General features: G+C 41.2%; 2 protein-coding genes across 2 annotated transcripts in view; one reads left to right on the top strand and one right to left on the bottom strand.

The window, feature by feature from the left end:
* CENPP (centromere protein P) overlaps positions 1 to 23,284 on the top strand; it is a 207,088-nt gene that overhangs the window by 33,537 nt on the left and 150,267 nt on the right. The gene's annotated exons all lie outside the window — the stretch shown is intronic.
* Positions 1,100 to 7,875, bottom strand: OMD (osteomodulin). The gene is made up of 2 exons (XM_066617616.1): positions 6,936 to 7,875; positions 1,100 to 2,036 (listed from the first exon to the last, which is right to left on the bottom strand). The coding sequence occupies exons 1-2, from the start codon at positions 7,873 to 7,875 to the stop codon at positions 1,732 to 1,734; spliced, it is 1,245 nt and encodes a 414-aa protein (XP_066473713.1). The 3' UTR covers positions 1,100 to 1,731.

Here is a 23,284-nt window from a genome sequence, read left to right as displayed (position 1 = left end):
GGGAGGAGGGAGGGCAAGCCTGGCATGTGGGGGGCAGGGAAGCACCCAGGGAGGAGTGCTGCTCCCCCAGCTGCTTCTCAGATGTGCACCCTTCCCCTCTTCTTACTTCCCTCTTAGGCTGCAATTCTGTCTACTCTTACCTGGGAGTAAGCCCCATTGCCAATAATGGGAGTCAATTCTGAGTAGACATGCTTAGGCTTGGGGGAGATGAGGGGAAGGGTCCCTGCTTATCTTCCTTCTGAGGGGGATACGGCTGTTTTTATTTCCTTTATTTACAAAAGCTCAAGCTACTTCTTGTATTGAGGTGCATGAGTAGGGTGCGCTTGTTTCTGGCTAGTGCTGAGCACAGTATCAATAGCCACTAAAATGTTTGTTAGTTTCACAAAGTAGTTTAAGATTTTGTAAATAAAAACAGTAGTAAAAAATACACAAATACTTTGTTCCAGATGTAGTAGTTGTTGTTTTTTTGCTTGATAGCAAAGGTAGTGAGGGCAGGGAGAAGTGGAAGAAGCTTCTGAGCTGGAATACTGTCTCTTGTCATTTACAGTTTGAGTTTCTAGGCAAGAACTTCCTGCTTGATGACATCACTTCCAGCTCTCACACCAGTGAGGTCACTTCCTGTTTGATGATGTCATTTCTGGCTTTGACATCACTTCCAGGTTGCTGACATCACTTCCGGTGGGCCCCAGACAGATTGTCATTCTCAAAAGTGGGTCCCAGGCTAAAAAGGGTGAGAACCGCTTGTATAGGGTAATAGCCTTAAATATTTAGAATATCAAAACAAAGCATCTGATTATTTTTATAGTTAAGAGAACAAACAAAAATTAGTTCTTCAGTTTGGAGATTAGACCCACCAGTTTGGGATTAAAATTTGGGAACCACCAGTCTGTGAGTTTTCATGAAGAGCTTCTGCACTTCAGAATTTACCACTGAGCTCCTGAATGCAAGCCAGTTATGTTCGTTTGTTTTCTTATATTGTAGTCAAAACATAAAACCTGTTGGATTGTGTGATTATTGCTAAAGTGCAGATTACATATCATTTTAATCCATATGCACAATTTAATAAGGATAACATCTCTTAAATACATATTACACTTATACTGATAACCAATGTTCAAACTCAGCCGTAGAAAACTCTTTAGTGGGTAAACTAATTTCTCTCCTTGCTGTCTTTTCAACTAGATAATAAAGTTTATTCTTCTAGTGAGCAGATACCTGAACAGCGTAATATTTATGGGGTGGCAAAATATGAATTCTGACAAATGTTAATGCAATCATGGATTTTAAATTAGAGTTAGTTGTCATAGCTGCATATACATGTATATATAATACATGTGTGTGTACATATGTATATATAATAAAATAGTCAACACATGGTAACAGTGAATTACCAACATTTTTCTTAAAGTCCAGTCCTAATCCTTTAAAATCAGTGACAGTTTTGTCATGGGTCTCAATGGGATTTTGACTGCATTTTAAACTTGTATTAAAGAACTTGTATACCTAGCTTGAAATAGCATGTTTTCTTAACTGAGAATCTTACCATTGTTTATATATCTCAGGACCAAACTTGTGTCAATATCTAGAAATTTCACAAACCATTTACTGGTTTAATGCCACAAAATATGTTGATCCCATCTGACCAATACGTCACATTTCCCAAATTATTGCTTTTTAAATGGAAGTTATCTACAGTTATACTTATATTCTACTTCTGCATCCTCTCATCATTTAATATAAGTAAGGATCAAAGTAGTCATCATCCCTTCCTCCTGGCTCTTGCTCTTCATGGTCATCATCTTCTTCATCATACTCTTCTGGTGTTAGATATCTTCGGAATACTGGTGTTCTCAGCTGTGTTCTTTGGTTGGCAGTAAGTTTTTGTTCACCATAATAAATGCTGCGTATGTGAGGAAAACAAAAGAAGGCATATGTGCTTATCGGAGCTGTGAGCTTATTATGGTCCACACGGATATAGGTCAAGTGGTTGAAGTTCCGTGGATCCATAGAAGGACACATTAGAGTAACATTTAAAACTGTAAAAACAACAACCAAAATTAAATTAATAAATGGGAAATGTTAATTCAAGAAAGTTTCTAAAACACCAATTTGACATTATGGAAGCATTCATGGTACCTAAGAATCCCACTGATGAAGACATTTGTCTTTGCTGATTTACTTGAAAAGGAAGCTGAATTTTTCATTTGTTTTATATAGCTAATGACAAATTCTCTTCACTACTAAATCTTGTTCAGAAACACTTGAAAAATTTAGCTTCATGATGTCTAATGCTGTGGATTTTTAAATATTATAGGATCTTAGTTTCAAGTTGTTTGACTTTTTACTTTGGACCAGTGGAGTAGCTAAGGAGGTGCAGGGGATAGTAATTGCACTGGGCAACAAACTTTAGGGGGGGCAACAACCTGAGCTTGACACTAGTGACCAAAATTGTGAAAACTTTGGTATTTTTGAATAATACCATCATGTTATATGCCATTCAGTGTGGAATTTAATGCAGAATGCAGTGAAACTACCTGTTTCAATATATCTCTGTTCTTTCAAAAGTTATAGACCAAGAACCAGAAAATAAAAACACAACTGCATTATGTAACAAAACTGGATTTTCCTAACTCAAAACTGACCAATAAGACTGATTGCTCTAAAAGCCAAGTATGTGTTGTTATGATGCAGCAGGGGAACCAATAAGGTGTTAATATGGGGGTGAGCCTGGGGGGAGGCGACAGAGCAAGTGCTGGCAAGCTACTAGAGGGAGGAGTTGGATTTTCCCCCATTTTTCACAAGTCTAGGTGTGACATCATTTCCAGGGCATCATTTTGAGCTCAGCACTGGGCTTCGCGATCATTAGCTACGCCGCTGCCTATGACCCATGAAGCTTGTACAAATAAATGGGATTATTTTCTAAAGATTCATTGAACACTACTGGTGAGGGTTTTTGAGGAGGAGGAGCTACTAGGACATGTAGCTCAATGGTAGAGCACATGCTTTGTATGCAAAAGGTTTCTCTCCAGGCAGGGGTGGGAAAGACCCTCCTCTGAAACTCTGGAGAGCTTCTGTTTGTCTGTATAGACATAACTGAGCTGAACGTGATGATCTGACTCAGTAGAAGGCAAATTCCTGTGTTGACTGTTCTCCCTCTGCCCCATGAAAGCTTTTGGATGAAAGGAGTTATGGTGACCATGACTTAAAGAAAAAAGTGCAAAAGAATGGAAGATGAAGGCAGTGTGTAAGATTGCACAATTTGAGAGGATGGAGACTCAGATTTATGACAGGTGAGTAGCAGCTGTCATAGGTCTTACATGGATGCTGCCATTCATGAGAGATAAATTATGACTTAATTCAGCTAGAATGCCAAGTCATGGTTAAGGGAAGGGCTAACAGTAATCAACTGCAAGAGATTCCATATAGGGCCACAACACACAGTTCATCCCTTACTCTCAAGTTTTTCATATCTCCATAATGACTCAATTTAGACATTATTTGAAACTATAGTTTTCGCGAACCATGGTATATTTATAATCTCCGTTCCTAGTACCATACCATATAGGGTTCATAGGTTGATCTATGCACCAAGACCTTGAGGAAAGAAATTGTGTTTTATAAATGGATGCTGAGAAACTGATGGATTCATAGTTTCCCTGTTGAATTTTTTTACTTTACTTGCAATTTTATCTTACTGTAAGTGTGCACGCAGAACCAACCATACAAATTACAAGGAAAGTGAAGTGCTATTTCTCATTTAGCCTCTTCATGTTTTCACACTGTGTATTTTTTTTAGTAAATAGAATTATATTACTTCTTCACACAAAGTGACAAATGTAGGAAACTACCATAAACAATCAAGTTCAGTAACAATTAAAAGAAACAATAACCACATTTTAAAATGTGCCAAATTTACTCTGATGATATGCCTGCACATGGAGAATTTCTACGGCTCTTTCACCTGTCCCACTACCTCTTTTGTGCATGGGCACACTGCCCAGCTGCTTTAAGGGACCACTGCAAGATGGGAGGCCTCCCATCTATATCTCCCTCCTATATCTCAGTCAGCTCTTTATCTCTGTAACATAAGACATTAGTAACACATTTACTGTGACCTAAGCAAACAAAATAGATGGGATTTGCATTTCCTTCAACAAAGAAGTGGAGTGATGATTTTTCTCTGGGAAGCTGTTCCAGAGCCTTGGGTCTTATCACTAATTTTCCTGGTGATCTTAATGCAAGGGGACTTGTCTGGCAACCAGTACAGTGCTTGCAATACTGGCTGACTATGGACTTTCTCCTGTTTGCCTGTCAAGAGAGACAACTCAGTTTTAGTTTTCTGAACTATTTAAGGGCAGCCTCATTTAGAGCTCAGTGTAGTAGCAGATTCTGGAAGGTACAAATGTATGGATGAACTTGATTTAGGTTCTTAGGAGCAAGTACTTGCAAGTACTGCTAGTCTATTGGATTAAGCCAGTGGTACTCAAACTTTTCTGGCCAGTGGCTCCCTTGACCCCTGTGGCTGTTGGCCATGACTCCCCATCATGTTTCTGAGGGCTGGAAGTGACATCATTAAACAGGAAGTGGCCAGAAACATTAACTCTATTAAATATTATATTATATTATATTTATTATAATATAATAAATATTAAATATATTAATTATATTGATATTAATTATATTAATCATATCGTTAATTAAATGCAGATCTTAAAAATATATTATTAATACACAGCAATATACATGCTTTATAAATGATCAGCAGCTGATCACTGTTGGAGACAGGATGCTGGAGTAGGTAGATTTTGTCTGGTCCAAGACTCATTTTTTAAAACTTTGTAAGCATACCAATAGAATTGTTTTATCAAATGAACTTTGTGAACAACCAGTCTGACCAACATTACACACACACACACACACACACACACACACACACACACACACACACACACACCCCTGTGGACCCCAATCCAACTAGTCATTTGTCCCATTCTTCTTGGATAGGATTGAACCCTTTATTAATTTAATGAAATTAAATTTTTCCAGCAGCTGGTGGGGAAAACAAAATAGACCATGAAAATATATCAGAACTGATAAGGGTTTGGTTAGGAAGCTGATTTGTCTCCTATACTAGGAGATGCACAGCTCAAGCCTATGCATGTCTACTAAGAAGTAAGTCCCATTAGAGTCAATGGGGCTTACTCCCAGGAAAGTGTGGATAGGATTGGGCTGGCAGTCACTTCATCCATGGTATTCCCTTCAAATAGCAAGATTCATCACTTTAAAAATACAGCCTTTCCTCTTCAGTCAAACAACAAGATTAATAAATCACTTTAAAAACAGTACCCTTTTCCTGCTCCTGGCCAAGTAAAGTGTGTGCTTGTCTCTCCCCTCCCCCTTTGCAAACAACTTTAAGGGGAGGGGGAGGAAAGCAGGAAGGTTTGGAGATTGGAAGGGGGGAGTGGAAGAGGGAGGGGGTTGAAAAGAGAGATTTCACTTTGATGAGAAGTGATCCCAGGCTGGGAACTAGGAACCAACCAGACAAGGATCAAGGAGAGTTTCTGACAGTCAGCAAGGACAAGGACTGCAAAATGAGCATGCTTGGTACTTGCCAGATGGGGATTGAAGAGCTTTGCAAACAATATGCAGCGAACACAGAAGGTGGCAACCTCAGAGTGGAGGGAGAAGAGGGCAGGACAGCAGCAGCCACTCTCGCAGCTGAGGGAGAGGGAGAGCTGACGGAGACGCAGAGATGGGCGGAATACGGGCTCGTATTCTGCCCAGGGGTGTGACTGTAGCACTGCGAGAGGACATCCCACACCTCCCCTTTGAGTTCCTGGTTCCGCGCTAATGAGCCGCGCCTCACAGTTTGAATAACACTGAATTAAGCTAATAAAAGGTATCAGTTTTGTCAAATATTAGAACTGGGCACAGGAGAACTCCCAAGCTATGTACATAGTTTGATTGAGCTTGATAACCCATTGATAACTAGCAAACTCACCAAGCTTCTCCACTAATATTCTTTCTATTTTATCTTGTTTCTACTCTAGTTTCACTCAACCACATTCCCCAAATGTTGTTTCAGGGCAGAGCATAGCTTGCAGGTGTTTAGTTCAAGAAATATAGCATGGATGTCCTTAACCTAAGGTGATCACAAGTTTTGGAGCAAACCTCTTCATGAACCAGCTTCTGAGTCTGTGGTTCTAGCTAGTTAATATACACTCTTTAATTCTTTCATATTTTCTTTTTTAACCAGCTTTCTAGTTTAGTATTTGTTTTCTTTCTATCAGATGCAGCATCCACTTTCAGTCAGATATCAGCCTGATAGAGAATGGGGAATTTGACACTGTTTCCCATTTCTCCTTCTGCTTCTGTTGTGTTTAAGGTTGCTTTGCTCTAACTTGCTAATTGTGCTTTGCCCTAGCTTACTGGGGAGGAATTGTAGAAAGAGAGAAAAGATACCACACACTTCTTGCCCTCCCCAGCCCTCCAGTATAACTAATAATTTCAAGAACTGAAAATGATAAAACTCCAATAGACCAGCACCTTTAGGACATCGGTGGTACTGAATTATATGGAACTGTTAGGAAGTGAGATCCTGTCCTAGATGATCCCTGGATCAAGCATCCCTGTAGCTATAGCAATATTACTTACATTACTGACAATCTGCTTGGGTTGTCCCTCAGGCTTTTCCATAGCTTTTCTTGGCAGTGCCATTTCTGAGGTACAACTGTGCTTGTGTAGGGGCCAGTGGGGTCAGGAATCTACTCCTGAGCCAGGAGTGCTCCCGAACAATATTGATGTGGGACTATCGGGAGTTCTTGACAATTAATTGCTAAATTATTGGAGTTTTACAATATAAACTTTCTAGTGATTTTGAAAGCAAGTAAGAATATTCAAGAAATAATGAACATGCATTAATTCATTCAACCAACCTTCTATAGCGTTGTCTTCTATGTATAAATGCTGCAGACTTCTTGGAATATAGAATGCTTGCTTCAGGTTATTGTGCCCAAGATTGAGTTCCACGAGATTAGAAAGGTTAAAGGCATTATAAGGAACTTTATGCAGATTGTTATGTGACATTCTTAGAGCAACAATGTTTGGAAGCTTCTGGAAATAATTATCTGGAATGAAAGAAATTGAGTTGTTTTCAAGAGATAGATACATAAGTGAACGTGGTAGGTCAGGAGGCATGGATTGTAATCTGTTGCTGCAGAGGTTGATTTGCATGAGGCTTTTCATATCTGAAAAGTGTATTCCTTTGAGCTGAGAATCATCAAGATAGTTGTGGCAGAGGTCAAGCATAGTTAGGTTTACTAAACCTTCCAAGGCTTTGCTGGGCAATCTGACAATTTTATTGAAACCCAAGATCAGTCGTTCTAAGCCTTTGGGTAGAGTTAATGAAATTTCTTCTAACAGATTATGTTCTAAGTGGAGTTGCACTAGGTTTGAAAGTTTCTTAAAGACACCGGGATCAATCATATGAGACTTAATTTTGTTGTGGCTGAGGTTAATTTCTTTCAAGGCACTAGCATTAACAAATGATTCAACATGCACAGCTTCAATATCATTATGCTGTAGATAAATCTGTTGGATGTGAGCAGGGATGCTTGGTATTATCTGGAGCTTACGATGGTCACAGTTCATTGATAATGGAAAAGCAGGTGAACAAAAGCATTCTTTAGCACACACAGCAGGTGTAGTAGGGTGAGGAATGGTGTATTCTACACTAGGAATAAAATGAAAAACAGATGGATATTCGTTATCCAGTTCATTATCGTATTCATCCTCAAAGTCATGGTTTTCGTACTGACAAAACACTATGGCTCCAAAGAGAAGAGGAATAGTTAATAGCTGGTTTAGGATTCCCATGTTCAAATCCTGGTGTCCTGTGAAAACAAAACAAAAAAAATGAAAATATGTGACCAGTAATAAAACTATGGAACAGGAAATACTAGGTATTTCTGCCATTGGCAAGAGAGTATCAGTTCTGTAAAAGAAGTTGTTTTGTCTAAGGATTAACATAACTGGACCCTGTTGAGATTGAAATCTCTTATTCTCTTAGTTTGACTTCGTTTTAAAAGTTTTTAGTAGACTTCTTTTTAAAAATCCTGTTGCCTATGCAAAGCTTGAGTCGGTATGCCTCTTTGCAGATTAGTCTGTATTATCTGAGATGAGATTGAAAGTTTTACCCATACTATCTTTGAAGTAGTAGTTACTTTTTATGTTACTTTCATGATGTAACTAGCACCTGTTATGAATCCTGTTTTTCCTACTTTTCCCGCCTTATTTTTGGATTGTTTGAATCTGCTTGAGACTCCTTTGCTGCCTCACTATGCTAAAAGCTGCTGGAACATCCTCCTGCCATAGCCATTTTCTTTTGTTTTGAAAACTTCGTTCCCAAACAGCTAGGTGATTGGATGGTTTGGGTAGCCAAACCTCTTACTGAGATTGGCCCTGTCTGCCACCAATTTAGGCAGCTAAGTCTGCCTGTCTAGAGTGGGTCCAAGACTTGTATTTCCCTCCCGAAGTTTAAGGATAAGATCCTAAATTGAAGTGAGAAAGCAGATAGAAAAGCAATCTAGAGACACTAGAGCAATCTAGAGACACATGAGACTGCATGTAATATTTCTTTTTTTACCGTCTTCAAAGTAAATGTCCTCTTTGCTTGGTTAAATAATAAAATGGCAAACAAGAAAAATATGCAAAGGTGGTATAAAATTTTAAAATGTTTCTCTAATTCAATTATTGAGATCACTGAGAGAGTTTTTGTACTTCCAATAAAAGGGATCTATGGGGGGATGGACTCAGACTTTACTATTATTGGCATAAGTTCTGCTCTTGCCATTTTTTGGTGAAGGCAATAGTAAAGAAAACTTTCAAAACCTATTTCAAGATACATGATGCTCTCTGCCTTCCTTTCCTGCATCTCATCAAAATTTTCTGTTCTGCTGCTAATGAGGAACCTTTTCTTGCAGGCAATTTTTCTTTTTCTTCCTAGTTACTCTGACTTCTCCACTACACTTTACTCTCCACTTCCTAAAAATTTAGAAAATAAGGTAAAATGCTTACTTTTGTATGTAGCTTACTGAAAGGAGGAGGAAAAAGATACTGCTTCTTTATTCCCAGGAATTGTTTCTGCAGCAAGTTTTCATCCACGCCCTCCTCATGTCAAACGATTTGTACAAGCCTCATGTTTTCCTTATTTGGATTTGATTAGCTGTGTGTAATTCGACATAGTTTTCCAGTTAGTATATTTTTTTCATTAGCTACCCACTGGGTTTGAACTTGAGCTCATTTTTTAAAAATGACATACACTTTAATAAATGTGTTTTTAAAAAATTGAAACAGTTGTTATGACATTGATAGATGTAAAGAATACTATTGTACCATTAGATAAAATTGCTGATTCCTAAATTCCATATTAATAGATTGATTCTATTTCATTTAAGATGTGATAATGTTGGCTTGTATCTCTGCAACGAACACAGAATCTTCTGCTAGGGAAGTGGAGCAAAATCCTCTAATTCAGCTTGACTTGCTTTTTCCAACTCATCAGGCTACTATGTGGTTCTAGCAGTGCCAGCAGTAATGGAATGGGGCTGCTCTGATAGCTATTAGGATCAAGTGAAAGGGCCATCTATGTCAACCCCCTGCACCACACCTTTGTCTTTCTAAAAGCCCTTTTTGAGTACTTCATTTTTGCAACTTTAGTGGTATAGTACAGTTTATGGGTACCACTGTTATACAGTATACAGTAGCACTTACAGCAGTTATACAGTAGCACTACTTTATGGGTACTACACTACTAGTTAGAATCATGACACAGCAAAATTCATAGCATCATTGCCCACAGCATGGAAAATGACTGTCTATTCCTTTGCAAAGCAGAAAATAAACTGAGAGCCTAACGGAGAACCTTCTTGCTGCTGTTGCTGCTGCTCTGTAAGCAAGCATAGGATCACATTGTAAATTGATCATAAAATACCATGCAGTCTTGTATAAATTTTTTAAGGTAGACAATGCATTTTTTTTTTTAAGTTAACAACTATGAACATAAGAGAGCTCCATAGAATCCTAACAGGGCTATGAGGAACCTTTTAAATGATGATTCTCTTACCTTTATCACAGGGAAGCACCTGACCCTATTTACCCAGTTTAGCATCTTTTCTAGTAGCCGTTTCTTGGTGTATGCCTTTTTTTTTTTTTAAGACTGTAAGTTCCTGTGGACGGTGAACCACATAAACATTTATTTTGCTATTTAAACCACTTAGTGAACTTTTTTGAAAAGCAGGTTGTAAATATTTTATAATATACCCTAAGTATATATATAATCAGGGTTAGTAAAAGTTCTATAAAAGTACATGACCACTGATCAAATAAAAGAATTTGAAACAGATCATTTCCTACCTGATAAATTGTTTGGTAGCTTCCAACCAATCCAGTGTGCCACACTCTAAAGAGTCAGATGGTGATTGCCTTAAAGTTCATAGCAACATAGTATAAGAAGTGATGACCCTCCTCAATGAGTTGAAGCACTTGATGAAGTATGACTTAGTGCAAAAGCCTGTGGAGAACTTTAAGGTTGTGTTCCTTGACTGACAGAATGATTTATTCAAATAAGGATGTACTTTTCCCTTGTGAAATTATGTGGCTTAGCAGTCTTTCTCTAATTTTTGGTTTGAGGTGTGGTAGGAATTTCCTTCACATTGAGGGTTGCTGAAGATTATTTTTAGCGGCATCCATCAAACTGTTTGTTTTATTGTCTGTGCCAATTCTTGTGTTCATTCGATTTATTTTCTTACTGAAAGTCCAGGGAAAGTAGATAATCATTCAGCTTCTTACAACTTAAAAATTGCATTTTCCTAAGTTCTTCAATCATTATATAGTTCTTGAATCATAGAGCTGGTACACAGAAGCATGGATACTACTTGGTACCACTTGTCACCACTTGTGATTTGTTGTTGGAATGTGTGAAACTGCCTCATTGTCACAACCCAAACCATATGGACGTGCACATAAACACATTAATTTCAGTGGTTGTAAACGTGCTTAATTTCATGTTGACTGTGGCTATTGTGTTTTTAGTTAAAAATTGTATCTGTGATGGTTAGTTTATGACACTTGTCACAGAAAAAGAGTGTAGAGTGGAGCATATATAAAAAAACCTGGCAATATCCTACTGAAAATGCAGCAATTAGTCTTAGATTCTATTATTACCAGATAAGTAGGGGCAGATGAAAGTGGTAAAGGCGGAATACCTTATCACAAAACGGAGTGTTTAATGCAACAAAACACAAAATCCCCTTCTAGGCATGAAATAACCCCAAATTCACCTATTTTTATTTATGGTGCACTGGGCTCTGCTGAGGAGGACTCACAAGGCAGCTGCAGTGCACTGCTGCTGGCAGGTGCGACTGACATGCCTGATGCACTGGGTGAAAGGAATACGTGTGCAGCCCATGTTCCATTGGTGGAACTGCTGTATGACATTTGGTGGCAGGGAGGGGAAGGCTGCTCAGAGGCACTTGGTCGTCTTCCAGGAAGGAGTGGCCTGCAGTTGCTCCTGCCTTTTGCGGTCTACCCAGGGACATAGCTAGTGGGGGCCAGGGGGGGTTGCCCCCCCCCGAGCCAGCCTTTAGTCACCTTCCTGGGAGCTGAGTGGCTGTGCAGGCACTTTGCAGGACCCTGGAGGCTGCTGCTAAATGACTCTGGCATCATTTGGGGGTGAGCAGGCAGGAGATTTTGGATGGGCCATTTCTGCTGTTTTGGTCTGGTAGGGCCTTTCTCTTTGGGGGGGGAAGAACAGCATGGCTCTGGCATCTGAGATGTTGGAATGGATCATTTCTGTTGTTTAGAACCTTAGGAGTGCAGCTCCTCAGCTGCCGGGTGGGAAGTCTCGGGGCTGGAGGACGTCATCCTGGAGAGGAGGGAAACAATCCCCTAGGGGGGACCCCTTTTCCAGGGGATGGGCCTGTAACTGAATGCACTCAGGATACTCCTTGGCGGGAGGAGGGTCAGGGGCTTCTTGTAGTGGGCGATTCGATTATTAGAAACATAAAGAGGGGGGTTTGCGACGGATGTGAGGACCACATGGTGACTTGCCTGCCTGGTGCAAAGGTTGCGGACATCACTTCTCGTCTAGACAGGTGGGTAGACAGTGCTGGGGAGGAGGTAGCAGTTGTGGTGCATGTTGGCACCAACGACGTGGGCAAGTGTAGCTGGGAGGTCCTAGAGGCCAAATTTAGGCTATTAGGTAGGAAGCTGAAAGCCAGGACCTCAAAGGTAGCGTTCTCTGAAGTGCTACCTGTTCCACGCGCGGGGTCAGCTAGGCAGGCGGTGATCAGGGGTCTCGATGTGTGGATGAGACGGTGGTGTAGGGAGGAGGGGTTTAGATTAGTTAGGCACTGGGGAACGTTTTGGGACAAGCAGGGCCTGTACAAGAGGGACGGGCTTCACTTGAACCAGAATGGAACCAGACTGCTGGCACATAACATTAAAAAGGTGGCAGAGCAGCTTTTAAACTGATCCCTGGGGGAAGGCTGACAGGAGCCGAGGGGCATCCGGTTCGGGACTCCTCATCCCTATGGGACGAGGATGGGGAGGTTAGAGAACAACAAGACAAAGGCAGAGTAGGAGAAGAAATTGGGAATGGTAGCGTGATGGGATGTGATAGACGGTTTGGCACAATGAGAGGATGCAGAGACAAAGGAGCGAATAAGCAGCCCATCCTGGAGCATTCCATGTACAAATGCTTTTATGCAAATGCCCGAAGTCTCCGAGCAAAGATGGGAGAACTGGACTGTCTGGTGACAAGGGAAAACATTAACATAGTTGGCATAACGGAAACCTGGTGGAATGCAGAGAATCAGTGGGATACTGCAGTCCCGGGCTATAAACTCTACAGGAGGGACAGGGAGGGGCGTGTTGGAGGTGGGGTGGCCGTTTATATTAAGGAAGGGTTAGAATCCAGCAAAGTAGAGATTGAAGGTGAGTCCGACTCCACCGTAGAATCTCTGTGGGTTAAATTACCATGCCTGAGGAGCAATGTAATACTGGGGGCGTACTGTCTTCCTCCAGACCAGAAATCGGAAGGGGACCTTGAAATGAGGAAACAGATCAGGGAGGTGACAAGGAGGGACAGGGTTGTAATCATGGGGGACTTCAATTATCCTCATATTGACTGGGTCAATTTGTGTTCTGGTTGCGAAAAGGAGACCAGATTCCTTGACATGCTAAATGACTGTGCCTTAGAGCAGCTAGTCATGGAGCCCACCAGAGGACAGGTGACTCTGGATTTAATATTCTGTGGTACTCAGGACCTGGTTAGAGATATCAATGTTACAGAGCCATTGGGGAACAGTGATCATGCTGCGATCCGTTTCAACATGCATGTCGGGGGAAGAATACCGGGCAAATCTCTCACAAAAACCCTTGACTTCCGCCGGGCAAGTTTCCCTCAAATGAGGAGGCTGGTTAGAAGGAGGTTGAAAGGGAAGGCAAAAAGAGTCCAATCTCTCCAGAGTGCATGGAGGCTGCTTAAAACAACAGTAATAGAGGCCCAGCAGAGGTGTATACCACAAAGAAAGAAGGGCTCCACTAAATCCAGGAGGGTGCCCGCATGGCTAACCAGCCAAGTTAGAGAGGCCGTAAAGGGCAAGGTAGCTTCCTTCCGTAAATGGAAGTCTTGCCCTAATGAGGAGAATAACAAGGAAAGTAAACTGTGGCAAAAGAAATGTAAGAAGGTGATACGGGAGGCCAAGAGAGACTATGAGGAACAAATGGCTAGCAACATTAAGGGGAATATTAAAAGCCAGAGAAGCGGTTGGCCCTCTGGATGGTGAGGGAGGGAAAGGTGAGATAAAAGGAGACTTAGAGATGGCAGAGAAATTAAATGAGTTCTTTGCAACTGTCTTCACGGCATAAGACCTCCGGCAGATACCGCTGCCCAAACGGCCCCTCCTGACCGAGGAATTAAGTCAGATAGAGGTTAAAAGAGAAGATGTTTCAGAACTCATTGATAAATTAAAGATCAATAAGTCAACGGGCTCTGATGGCATCCACCCAAGAGTTATTAAGGAATTGAAGAATGAAGTTGCTGATCTCTTGACTAAAATATGCAACTTATCCCTCACATAGACGAACAGGCCTTGCTGAGGGAGAATCAGCATGGCTTCTATAAGGGTAGGTCTTGCCTCACGAACCTTATAGAATTCTTTGAAAAGGTCAACAGGCATGTGGATGTGGGAGAACCCATAGACATTATATATCTGGACTTTCAGAAGGCGTTCAACATGGTCCCTCACCAAAGGCTACTGAAAAAACTCCACAGTCAGGGAATTAGAGGACAGGTCCTCTCATGAATTGAGAACTGGTTGAAGACCAGGAAACAGAGAGTGGGTGTCAATGGGTAGTTTTCACAACGGAGAGAAGTGAAAAGCGGTGTGTCCCAAGGATCTGTCCTGGGACCAGTGCTCTTCAACCTCTTCATAAATGACCTGGAGACAGGGTTGAGCAGTGAGATGGCTAAGTTTGCAGACGACACCAAAGTTTTCAGAGTGGTGAAGACCAGAAGTGATTGTGAGGAGCTCCATAAGGATCTCTCCAGACTGGTAGAATGGGCAGCAAAATGGCAGATGCGCTTCAATGTCAGTAAGTGTAAAGTCATGCACATTAGGGCAAAAAATCAAAACTTCCCATATAAGCTAATGGGTTCTGGGCTGTCTGTGACAGATCAGGAAAGAGATCTTGGGGGGGTGGTGGACAGGTCGATGAAAGTGTCGACCCAATGTGTGGCGGCAGTAAAGAAGGCCAATTCTATGCTTGGGATCATTAGGAAAGGTATTGAGAACAAAACGGCTAATATTATAATGCCGTTGAACAAATCGATGGTAAGGCCACACCTGGAGTATTGTGACCAGTTCTGGTCACCGCATCTCAAAAAAGACATAGTGGAAATGGAAAATGGAAATGGAAAAGGCCACAGCGAAAGAGAGCGACTAAGATGATTACTGGGCTGGGGCACCTTCCTTATGAGGAAAGGCTATGGCGTTTGGGCCTCTTCAGCCTAGAAAAGAGGCGCCTGATGGGGGACATGATTGAGACATACAAAATGATGCAGGGGATGGACAGAGTGGATAGAGAGATGCTCTTTACACTCTCACATAACACCAGAACCAGGGGACATCCACTAAAATTGAGTGTTGGGAGAGTTAGGACAGACAAAAGAAAATATTTCTTTACTCAGCGTGTGGTCAGTCTGTGGAACTCCTTGCCACAGGATGTGGTGATGGCATCTGGCTTGGACACCTTTAAAAGGGGACTGGACAAGTTTCTGGAGGAAAAATCCATTGCGAGTTACAAGCCATGATGTGTATGTGCAACCTCCTGATTTTAGAAATGGGCTATGTTAGAATGCCAGATGCAAGGGAGGCACCAGGATGAGGTCTTTTGTTACCTTGTGTACTCCCTGGGGCATTTGGTGGGCATCTGTGAGATAGAGGAAGCTGGACTAGATGGGCCTATGGCCTGATCCAGTGGGGCTGTTCTTATGTTCTTATGATGAAAATGGTAGGCTTAATTATCTAAAAAATTTCAGTATTACCATTCTAAGTAAAGAAGAAATGAAAGTAGTAAAAGATTTCCTTGAGAAGAACAAAATTGAAAAGCGAAATTTCTTCAGTGAAATATACAAACACTTAGAGTATGTTAGCAGCAGTAAGAACTTTTGCATGTAGCACAGCAGTTTATGAATCGACCTTCTCAGTGCTTATGCGAATTAACAGACCTCAAAAACTATCAATGTCTCACTCAAGAATGGCTAAGTTAGTATACCTAGCTTTTGAGCTAAAGAGAACCAAGAATTTAAGTGTGGAATAGGTTCTAAGAAGATTAAATTCTCAGAAAGATAGGAGAATTCAGCTCTACCAGGTAGTTTCAAATTTTCTGTACCTTGCTTTTTAAAAGTAATGAATAATGTAAAAAACTAATGTTCCGTGGCATTGCTATATTTTACTTCAATATCTTTCCTCTTGCTTTTAGGTAAAGTAAATTTACTTTTATCATCAGCAAATGAAAGACTTTCAGTACAAGTAAATACTACCTGTATCATAGTGATGTTTTACTTTTGCAGTGTTGCAAGTCTGTGTATTGCACTGGTGTCCAAAATGAAAGGACAAGTTGCATGCTATTTCTATATAGACAAATAGATTTTACATTGCATACAGAGATGCACTTATTCTATGCAGATCATTGTTAGATTGCTTTACAGATAATGAATGCATCTTTTTTTTAAAAAAACAAAAACCCAAAATATTTCCTCCTAATGAAGTTTGGGTTAGTTATGGGTCTTTGATGTTTCTCCATACTTATCCTTCATTTTGCACCCCAGTATAGATACCTGACATAATTGCCCCCCCCCCCTGAAAAAATGGTTGCCCCACCACCTCTAGAATCCTGGCTACGGGCCTGGACCTAGCGCTTCCTTTGGAGCCTTATTAGTGCTCTGATAGCGCCAATCAGCTGTTTGGCAACAGGCTGAATGGGGATTATGAAAGCATGAGAAGTCAAAGATAAAGCCAAAGCTTTGTTTCTGTGCCACAGAGAGAATAGTGACACAATCAGATATGAAGAGAGTAAAAAGAGTGTAGGGGCTTGGGAAGGCAGACTGTAAATTCTGTCTTGGACATATTGAACTTGAAACAGTGATGAAACATCCAAGATGTATCAGGCTGTTGGAGACTGTAAATGTTGTGGAGTGAATGTAAATATAATATTCTATGTTACATTGGTAGAGGCAGTACTGAAAATCCTGCGATGTGACCCAGCAACTGTGTGTAGAGAGAGAATAGCAAGAGTCTAAGAAGAGTTTCAGCAAGCACAAGTTATGAAAAGGAAGAATTTTCCCTGTGAGGAACATCTTAAAGAACAATTGGACAGAGGAAGACTGAGCCACAGAGATCTAAGGAGGTCCTGTAGATGGAGGCAAGGCACACAGAGTGGTGAGCTATATCAGAAGCAGAAGAGATCAAGTATTAGAGAGTGGAATAAAATTCTTTTCTTTTGGCTATCAGAAGATCACTGACAGTATCTGAGGGCAGTTTCAGTGGGCAGTTTCAGTGAAGTGCAGGGGGCAGAAGTCAGATTGAAGGGAGTCAAGAGCAAAGTAGGAAGAAAGATCAGGCAGAGGGACCAGGCAGCTCATTCTAGAAGTTTGGAGACAAAGAGTACAAGGAAGACTGGACAGTAGCTGGAGATGGAAGATGGGTTGATGGATAGCTTTTTAAGTCTAAGGGAGCAGTATGTTTGTAAACTGAAAGAGTTAGATGACAAAGAGAGCGAGAGACTGATGATGTGGTACAGGTGGGTGGATAATTGGCTGGCGATAGGGAAGGATCAATGATGTGATGTGGCATTCATCATGATGTTGCATTTCTTTCCCGTCCATTGTGCAAGAAAGCTAAAGACAAGGTTTCTCCCTCTGTTTTATCTTCACAAGAATCCTATGAGGTAGGGTAGGCTGAGAGATAGTGATTAACCCAAGATCCGTAAATCTTCCTGGTCTGATGCCCTTACCACTTTCTCTGTAACACTGCCTCTTGTTAGACTGCTCTAAGGGGCCTGATGAGGTCTCCAACTTTTCACATCTGATATGAGTGATTTCAGTATACCTTGTCTCTTCCCAAAGTCCATGTGTTCTAAATGAGGTTTTATTACTTCAGCACTGCCCTGCACGATGTGGCACAACCAGAGTCCTTTCCTTAGAATCTGTTTATAGAAAACTTTGCAGTGTCATCAATTGCAACAATCTTTGTTGCTTCCACTGAGAGTCTTTTTCTTTTAAAAAAGTTTCTGATCAACTCTTTCTGATTAACTGACACTGGGATTCTATATCCTGTTAGAAATTTTACTATGTATTTCTATATTAGTGCAATTTTAAAAATTGTGAAACTGTGTGGAAACTCACACAGTGGAGTTTGTGTGGAATCTGTACTGTTGCCTTCCAGAGGGTGGGGAATTGCTCTCAACTGCAGTTTAAACTGAAAGAAGATGGAGGATTTAGCCACTCTGCTGTGCAGTGTAATGAATTGGATTTGGATGAGAGATGGAAATGATGGCTAAATGAGAGGGATTAGAGGAACTATGTACGTTAGGAGTGTAAAAAATCTCAAGAGAAATAGGGATGGGGAGAAGAATTTGAGGGACTTGCCACTAAATATTGGTGGAAATTGTTTGATTATGGAACATAGCCTTAAAGTGTGCTGGACTAGATCACTCTGTGAGGAGGGGAATATACTTGGGTAAGTATTGTAAATCACTCTCTATCCTGAGTACAGAAGAATGTGGAATTCCCCCACAGTAAACCCAGTGAATATTTTCATAGAAATCTTACTCTTGCTAGTCATACTCATGCTCTCTCCAGAAAAGTATTAAATACTACAGTGAGATGAAGAAGAGACTAAGAAGGTCTGTGATGTTTTGATATGGTCACTTTAAGTCCTGAAGACACTTGTCTCAAAATAATTACATGAGTAGCTGATCATCCAGGCAGGAAAAATATGAGTTCCCCTCATTTCAAGAAATACTAGCAGGACTACTAGGGCTTCAATGAAGACCCTGAGTGCCAAACATCCAATATTGAACCTGTTGTTGCCTGCAGCTGAATCCTGTAGTAATAAATAAGAGAAACTGACAGGGTCTCAGAGAGAGGCAAAGATGAATCTTACTTTTGTAAGATTGCTCAAAAGTTGTCTCTTGGGATAAGGATTACTTCCAGTGCCAAGAATCTCTGACACCCTTTGGTCACTTACGGTTTTTTTTTTAATTTCTTTTTCAAATTTCTGCAAAACTGAATACCTCTCATATCGGACTCCTGGAACGGAAAGTGATAGACATGTAGATACAGTTTTTGGGGGCCACAACTGCAGGATGGTCCAGATCTGTACTTGGAACTTTGTGGTGTGTGTAGGCCGGGGGTGGGGGAAGGGAGGAATTTTACTTGGAGAGAAAAAAGACAAGTTTGTTATGTTCTTCTTTCTTGGCTGTACAGGTAAGGCTTTCTCCTTATCCTTGATCTCTGCTAAGATAACCTGGCAAACAACTGCTTCCAAGGAAAAGATCAGCTAAGAGCCTCTTCTCAGAAAAAGGAACACTATCTCGCTATGAATTTGGCAACAACACCCCAATTTTGGAGCCAGAGACCTCTTTTAGCTACAGCATTGGAGGCTGGAGTTCTGGCTTCCACTCAAAAAACATCTAGAGAGACGTTGGCCAGAGAGACTGAGCAGAACTGTACTTTTTCAGCTTCTCTGACCACTTTATCAAGGGTTCAGTTCTCCCAAAATTTCACTAATATGTACATGTGTAGGAGTCTTTTACCAACACTAATGCCATAGAAGAGCTTCAGAGAACCATGAAAGACTCTAAAACATAATTAAAAATGTTGTTTGAGTCTTCAGGCCATGAATTAAAACACATTGTAGGATCTAGTCCAATGATTTTCAACCTTTTTCATCACAGGGCACATTGACCAGGCATTAAAATTGTCAAGACACACCCATCAGGTTTTTGACAATTGACAAGGCACACCATGCTACCAGTGGGGGCTCACATCCCCCATTGGCCCTACTGACCTTCCCTCAAATTCCTGTGGCACACCTGTGGACCACTCGTGGCACACCAGTGTGCCACAGCACAGTGGTTGAAAATGGCTGATCTAGTCTCAACGTTTCACATTCAACTGTGGAAAGCATCTTCAGGGGGTTACAAAGAATTTCATATCCTCTGCTCCATGTTCTGAGTAACTTCCCTTTTTATAGGTAACCCAAGTAAGTATCTTATTGGTCTCATCTGCTAGCTGGCCCCAAGCTTAATTGCAGGCTGCTGCTTGAATTTTTAAAGGCATATTTGCACTCTTTATCTATTCATCATTACCTGTATAGGTAGAAAGAAACATCAAAGCCCTTGTATAGGGTGATCTCTACTCTCTTGTCGTGCTAATTTATTGGTGATTAGTATCCAAAGTGAGCACAGCTTTAGAGGGAATAGCAGCAAATGGAACATCCACCTTGTGAACACACAAATCTTGCATGTGTTATGAAGGCAAATAAAATTTGAAACAGAAGCAATGAAGCTATTTAGTTTTAGAGTGCTTTTTTCGCTTTCTGTGACAAATCATTGTAGTAATATCATTGTAGGAGGCAGGAAAAGATATAGTAGGGGGAGCTATAGGGGTGGCCTGTAGATTTAGGAACTTTAGGCTGCAATTCTTTACACACTTATCTGACAGTAAGCCCCACTGAACATACTGGGACTTGTGTCTGAGCAAACATGTATAAAATTGTGCTATTAGAGATTGTAACTAGAGTATCTCCACAATTTTGTATAAATTTAGGAAACCATTCTTCCTCAGATTTTCCACTCAGATGACTCGCTGTCCTCATCAGAATTTTTTAACACAGGGGAGGGGTATGGGATCTTGAAGGTCAGAAAACTGGAAGAGGACTCTAGGTCAGTGGTTCCCAAAATGGTGGGTTGTGATTCACCAGTTCATGTAAAGGGTCCCCTGATCCCTTAAGGTCGGGGGAGGGGCAACAATGATAATGCGATCCCCAGGATCGTGTCACTAACAGGGGTTTTTACTAAAAAGGGAATGTTTTTACTTACAGGTGGCTGCAGGACACGGTGGCTTACAGGAGGTGCAGGGAGCCCCACGCAAACCTCCATAGGATTCCCTCATGCATAGAACACTGAAAAGAAGTGGGCTCAAAGCACTTCCTTGACGTGCTTTGTGCCTGCTTTTTCTTTAACGTTCTAAGCCAGGGGTGTCAAACTAATTTCATACAGAGAGCCGTATAGCATTCATGATGCCTGCTGAGGGCCAGAAGTTATGTCATTAAGCAGAAAGCGATGTCTTTAAGCAGGTCATGATGAAACAAAGCACTTTTTTCTTACCTAGGAACTCATTAGCTGCAAATAGAAGAGAAAAATACACAAATCTTGATCATAATTGCAAACTATGGGAGAGTCCAATTATCATGTAGGCTGCCCTTTCAGCAGTGACACCTCAGCCAGCTTAGCAGCTGAAAGCAGCTGATGGTGATGCTGGGAGAGGCCAAGGGCCAGATTGACACCCCTGTTCTAAGCATTGGAGAGCCCTGCGGCGAGTTGTGCAGAGCACCTCTGCAGCTGTCTCTGTGCTGTAACGAGATTTGTGTTGTAATCTTCTTCTTCTAGAGCAGGGGTACCCAAACGCCGGCCCGGGGGCCACTTGCAGCCCTCGGGGACTCCCAGTCCATCCTGCTGGGAGCCCCCAGTTTCAAGTGAACCTCTGGCCCTCCAGAGGTTTGCTGGCCCAACACAACTGCTCTTAGCATGAGAGTGACTGTTGGACCTCTTGCATGAGCTATGGGATGAGGGCTCCCTCCACTGCTTGCTGTTTCACATCTGTGATACAGCAGCAGCAGCAAAGGAAAGGCCAGCCTTGCTTTGTGCAAGGCCTTTTATAGGCCTTGAGCTATTGCAAGACCTTCATTCATTCATATAAGTTCATCTTTAATATATTCATTTATGTATACTTATGTAAATATGTTCAAGTTTTAAATGTAAATTAATTCTTTTTTCCCCCGGCCCCTGAAACAGTGTCAGAGAGATGATGTGGCCCTCCTGCCAAAAACTTTGGACACCCCTGTTCTAGAGAGACCTGAAGTTAGTACAAAAAAAGCAGTGCATAGCCCTGTGTGTGTGGAGAGCTTTTTTCCACACTCTAAATTCAGGTGATATACCCTCGACTGAAGGATGTATTTCTTCCTTTCCCAAAAGAAGAGCTGGGGGGAAGAGAAACACACTGCCCCAAAAGTGGGAGAGCATTGCCTGAACTTGCTTCTTAGCTGGTCATCTTTACGTTCTTCATGTTCTCCTGCTGGCAGTAAGTCACCGCTGTTATACTACTGCACTCGTAGACTCAATAGGAAGAAAGGCTCAATAGGAAGAAAGAAAAGGACAACTGGGGCAGCTCATCAGCAGAGTTGCATCAGCAGCAGCCCCTTGTTGGGGGGCTGAGAGGGCACTGGGTTCCCCAAGCTAGCTTACTTCTCTCCTTGAGGGCAGAATGGATAGTTTTACCCATAGCTTATGTTAGACTAAAACCTAGACTACTCTCATGGACATGGTCTCCAGAAAAGCAAACTACTCTCTACACCACTTTCCATGTGTTGCTAATGTCAAATCATTTCCTTGTAATAGACATCTGTTTAATTTGGACCTGTAACCATCCAGATGAAACTTGTCTTTTTGAATTGGAGGTATATGTCTATGTGGTGTCACAGGATTGCAACAGTTTCTGTAGACTTGATTATACTTGTGGCTGACACAAGCAAGCCTGCCTTTTGGAGAATGATGGCTTTGAGGGAGTTCGGTGGAAGTATGCATGAACTGACCTTCTTCATTATTATTTTGCAAAAATATGGTGGACTTTGAACAAGATGAGCAGTGAGCTGTGAGGGTGAAGAGTTGAGTACATGTTCCGTGTTTGATTTTTGTGCGTACATTTTAATAAGGAAATTAAAGAAGTTACCAATGCCTGTATTTTGTCTACTCAGTAAGGAATGAAATGGAAAACACTTGAAATATATGATCTGAGGATATGTGATGCAAGCCCATTCATTGTTTAAAAAAAAAAAAAAGAATGTTGCCATGTGTGCAGCTGTTACAATGTGGATGTAAAGGCGCATCGTGTGCCTTTATGTCCATTTGTTAGATCGGAGTTTTGCAAGGGACATTTTCCAAACCAACTACTAAAGCAGGTCTTGTCATATGTTATTGAAGCCTGTCTTGTGTAGCTGCAGCTTAAATAAGATCACTCAACCTGTAATATTTTCTAAGTATATTTAGTATTATTGTGGCATTGAGTAAAATCCATGGAAAAGCAGATTTTTTTTGAATTTTTTTACCCAGCAGCAATACAGTTAATTACTCTTAAATTACATTTGTACTGATGTGTTCACATTTTGTAAACAGCCTGCAGTAAGTCTGACTCCTGGCAGCCCATCTTGCTGAGCTAATATTTATGGGATCCTTTTCAAGGTTTATGCTGGCCAAGTTGTTAGTTGAAACTTGAATATGTAAATAACTTTACCAACTTAAAACTTGGTCAATTTTTTCAGTTTCTACTTATAAACCTTGTAAAACTTACATGGGGTGTGCACTGCTGAATGATTGAACATGTAAGGTAAATGTTACAAGCTCCTTCTCAGATTGTCTGAGACAGTGGAATGTGATACGT

Source organism: Tiliqua scincoides, chromosome 2 (genome assembly GCF_035046505.1).
Source record: "Tiliqua scincoides isolate rTilSci1 chromosome 2, rTilSci1.hap2, whole genome shotgun sequence".
NCBI lineage: Eukaryota > Metazoa > Chordata > Lepidosauria > Squamata > Scincidae > Tiliqua > Tiliqua scincoides.
Note: the sequence above shows the minus strand (reverse complement) of the source record. Positions and strands in the feature narration are given on the sequence as shown.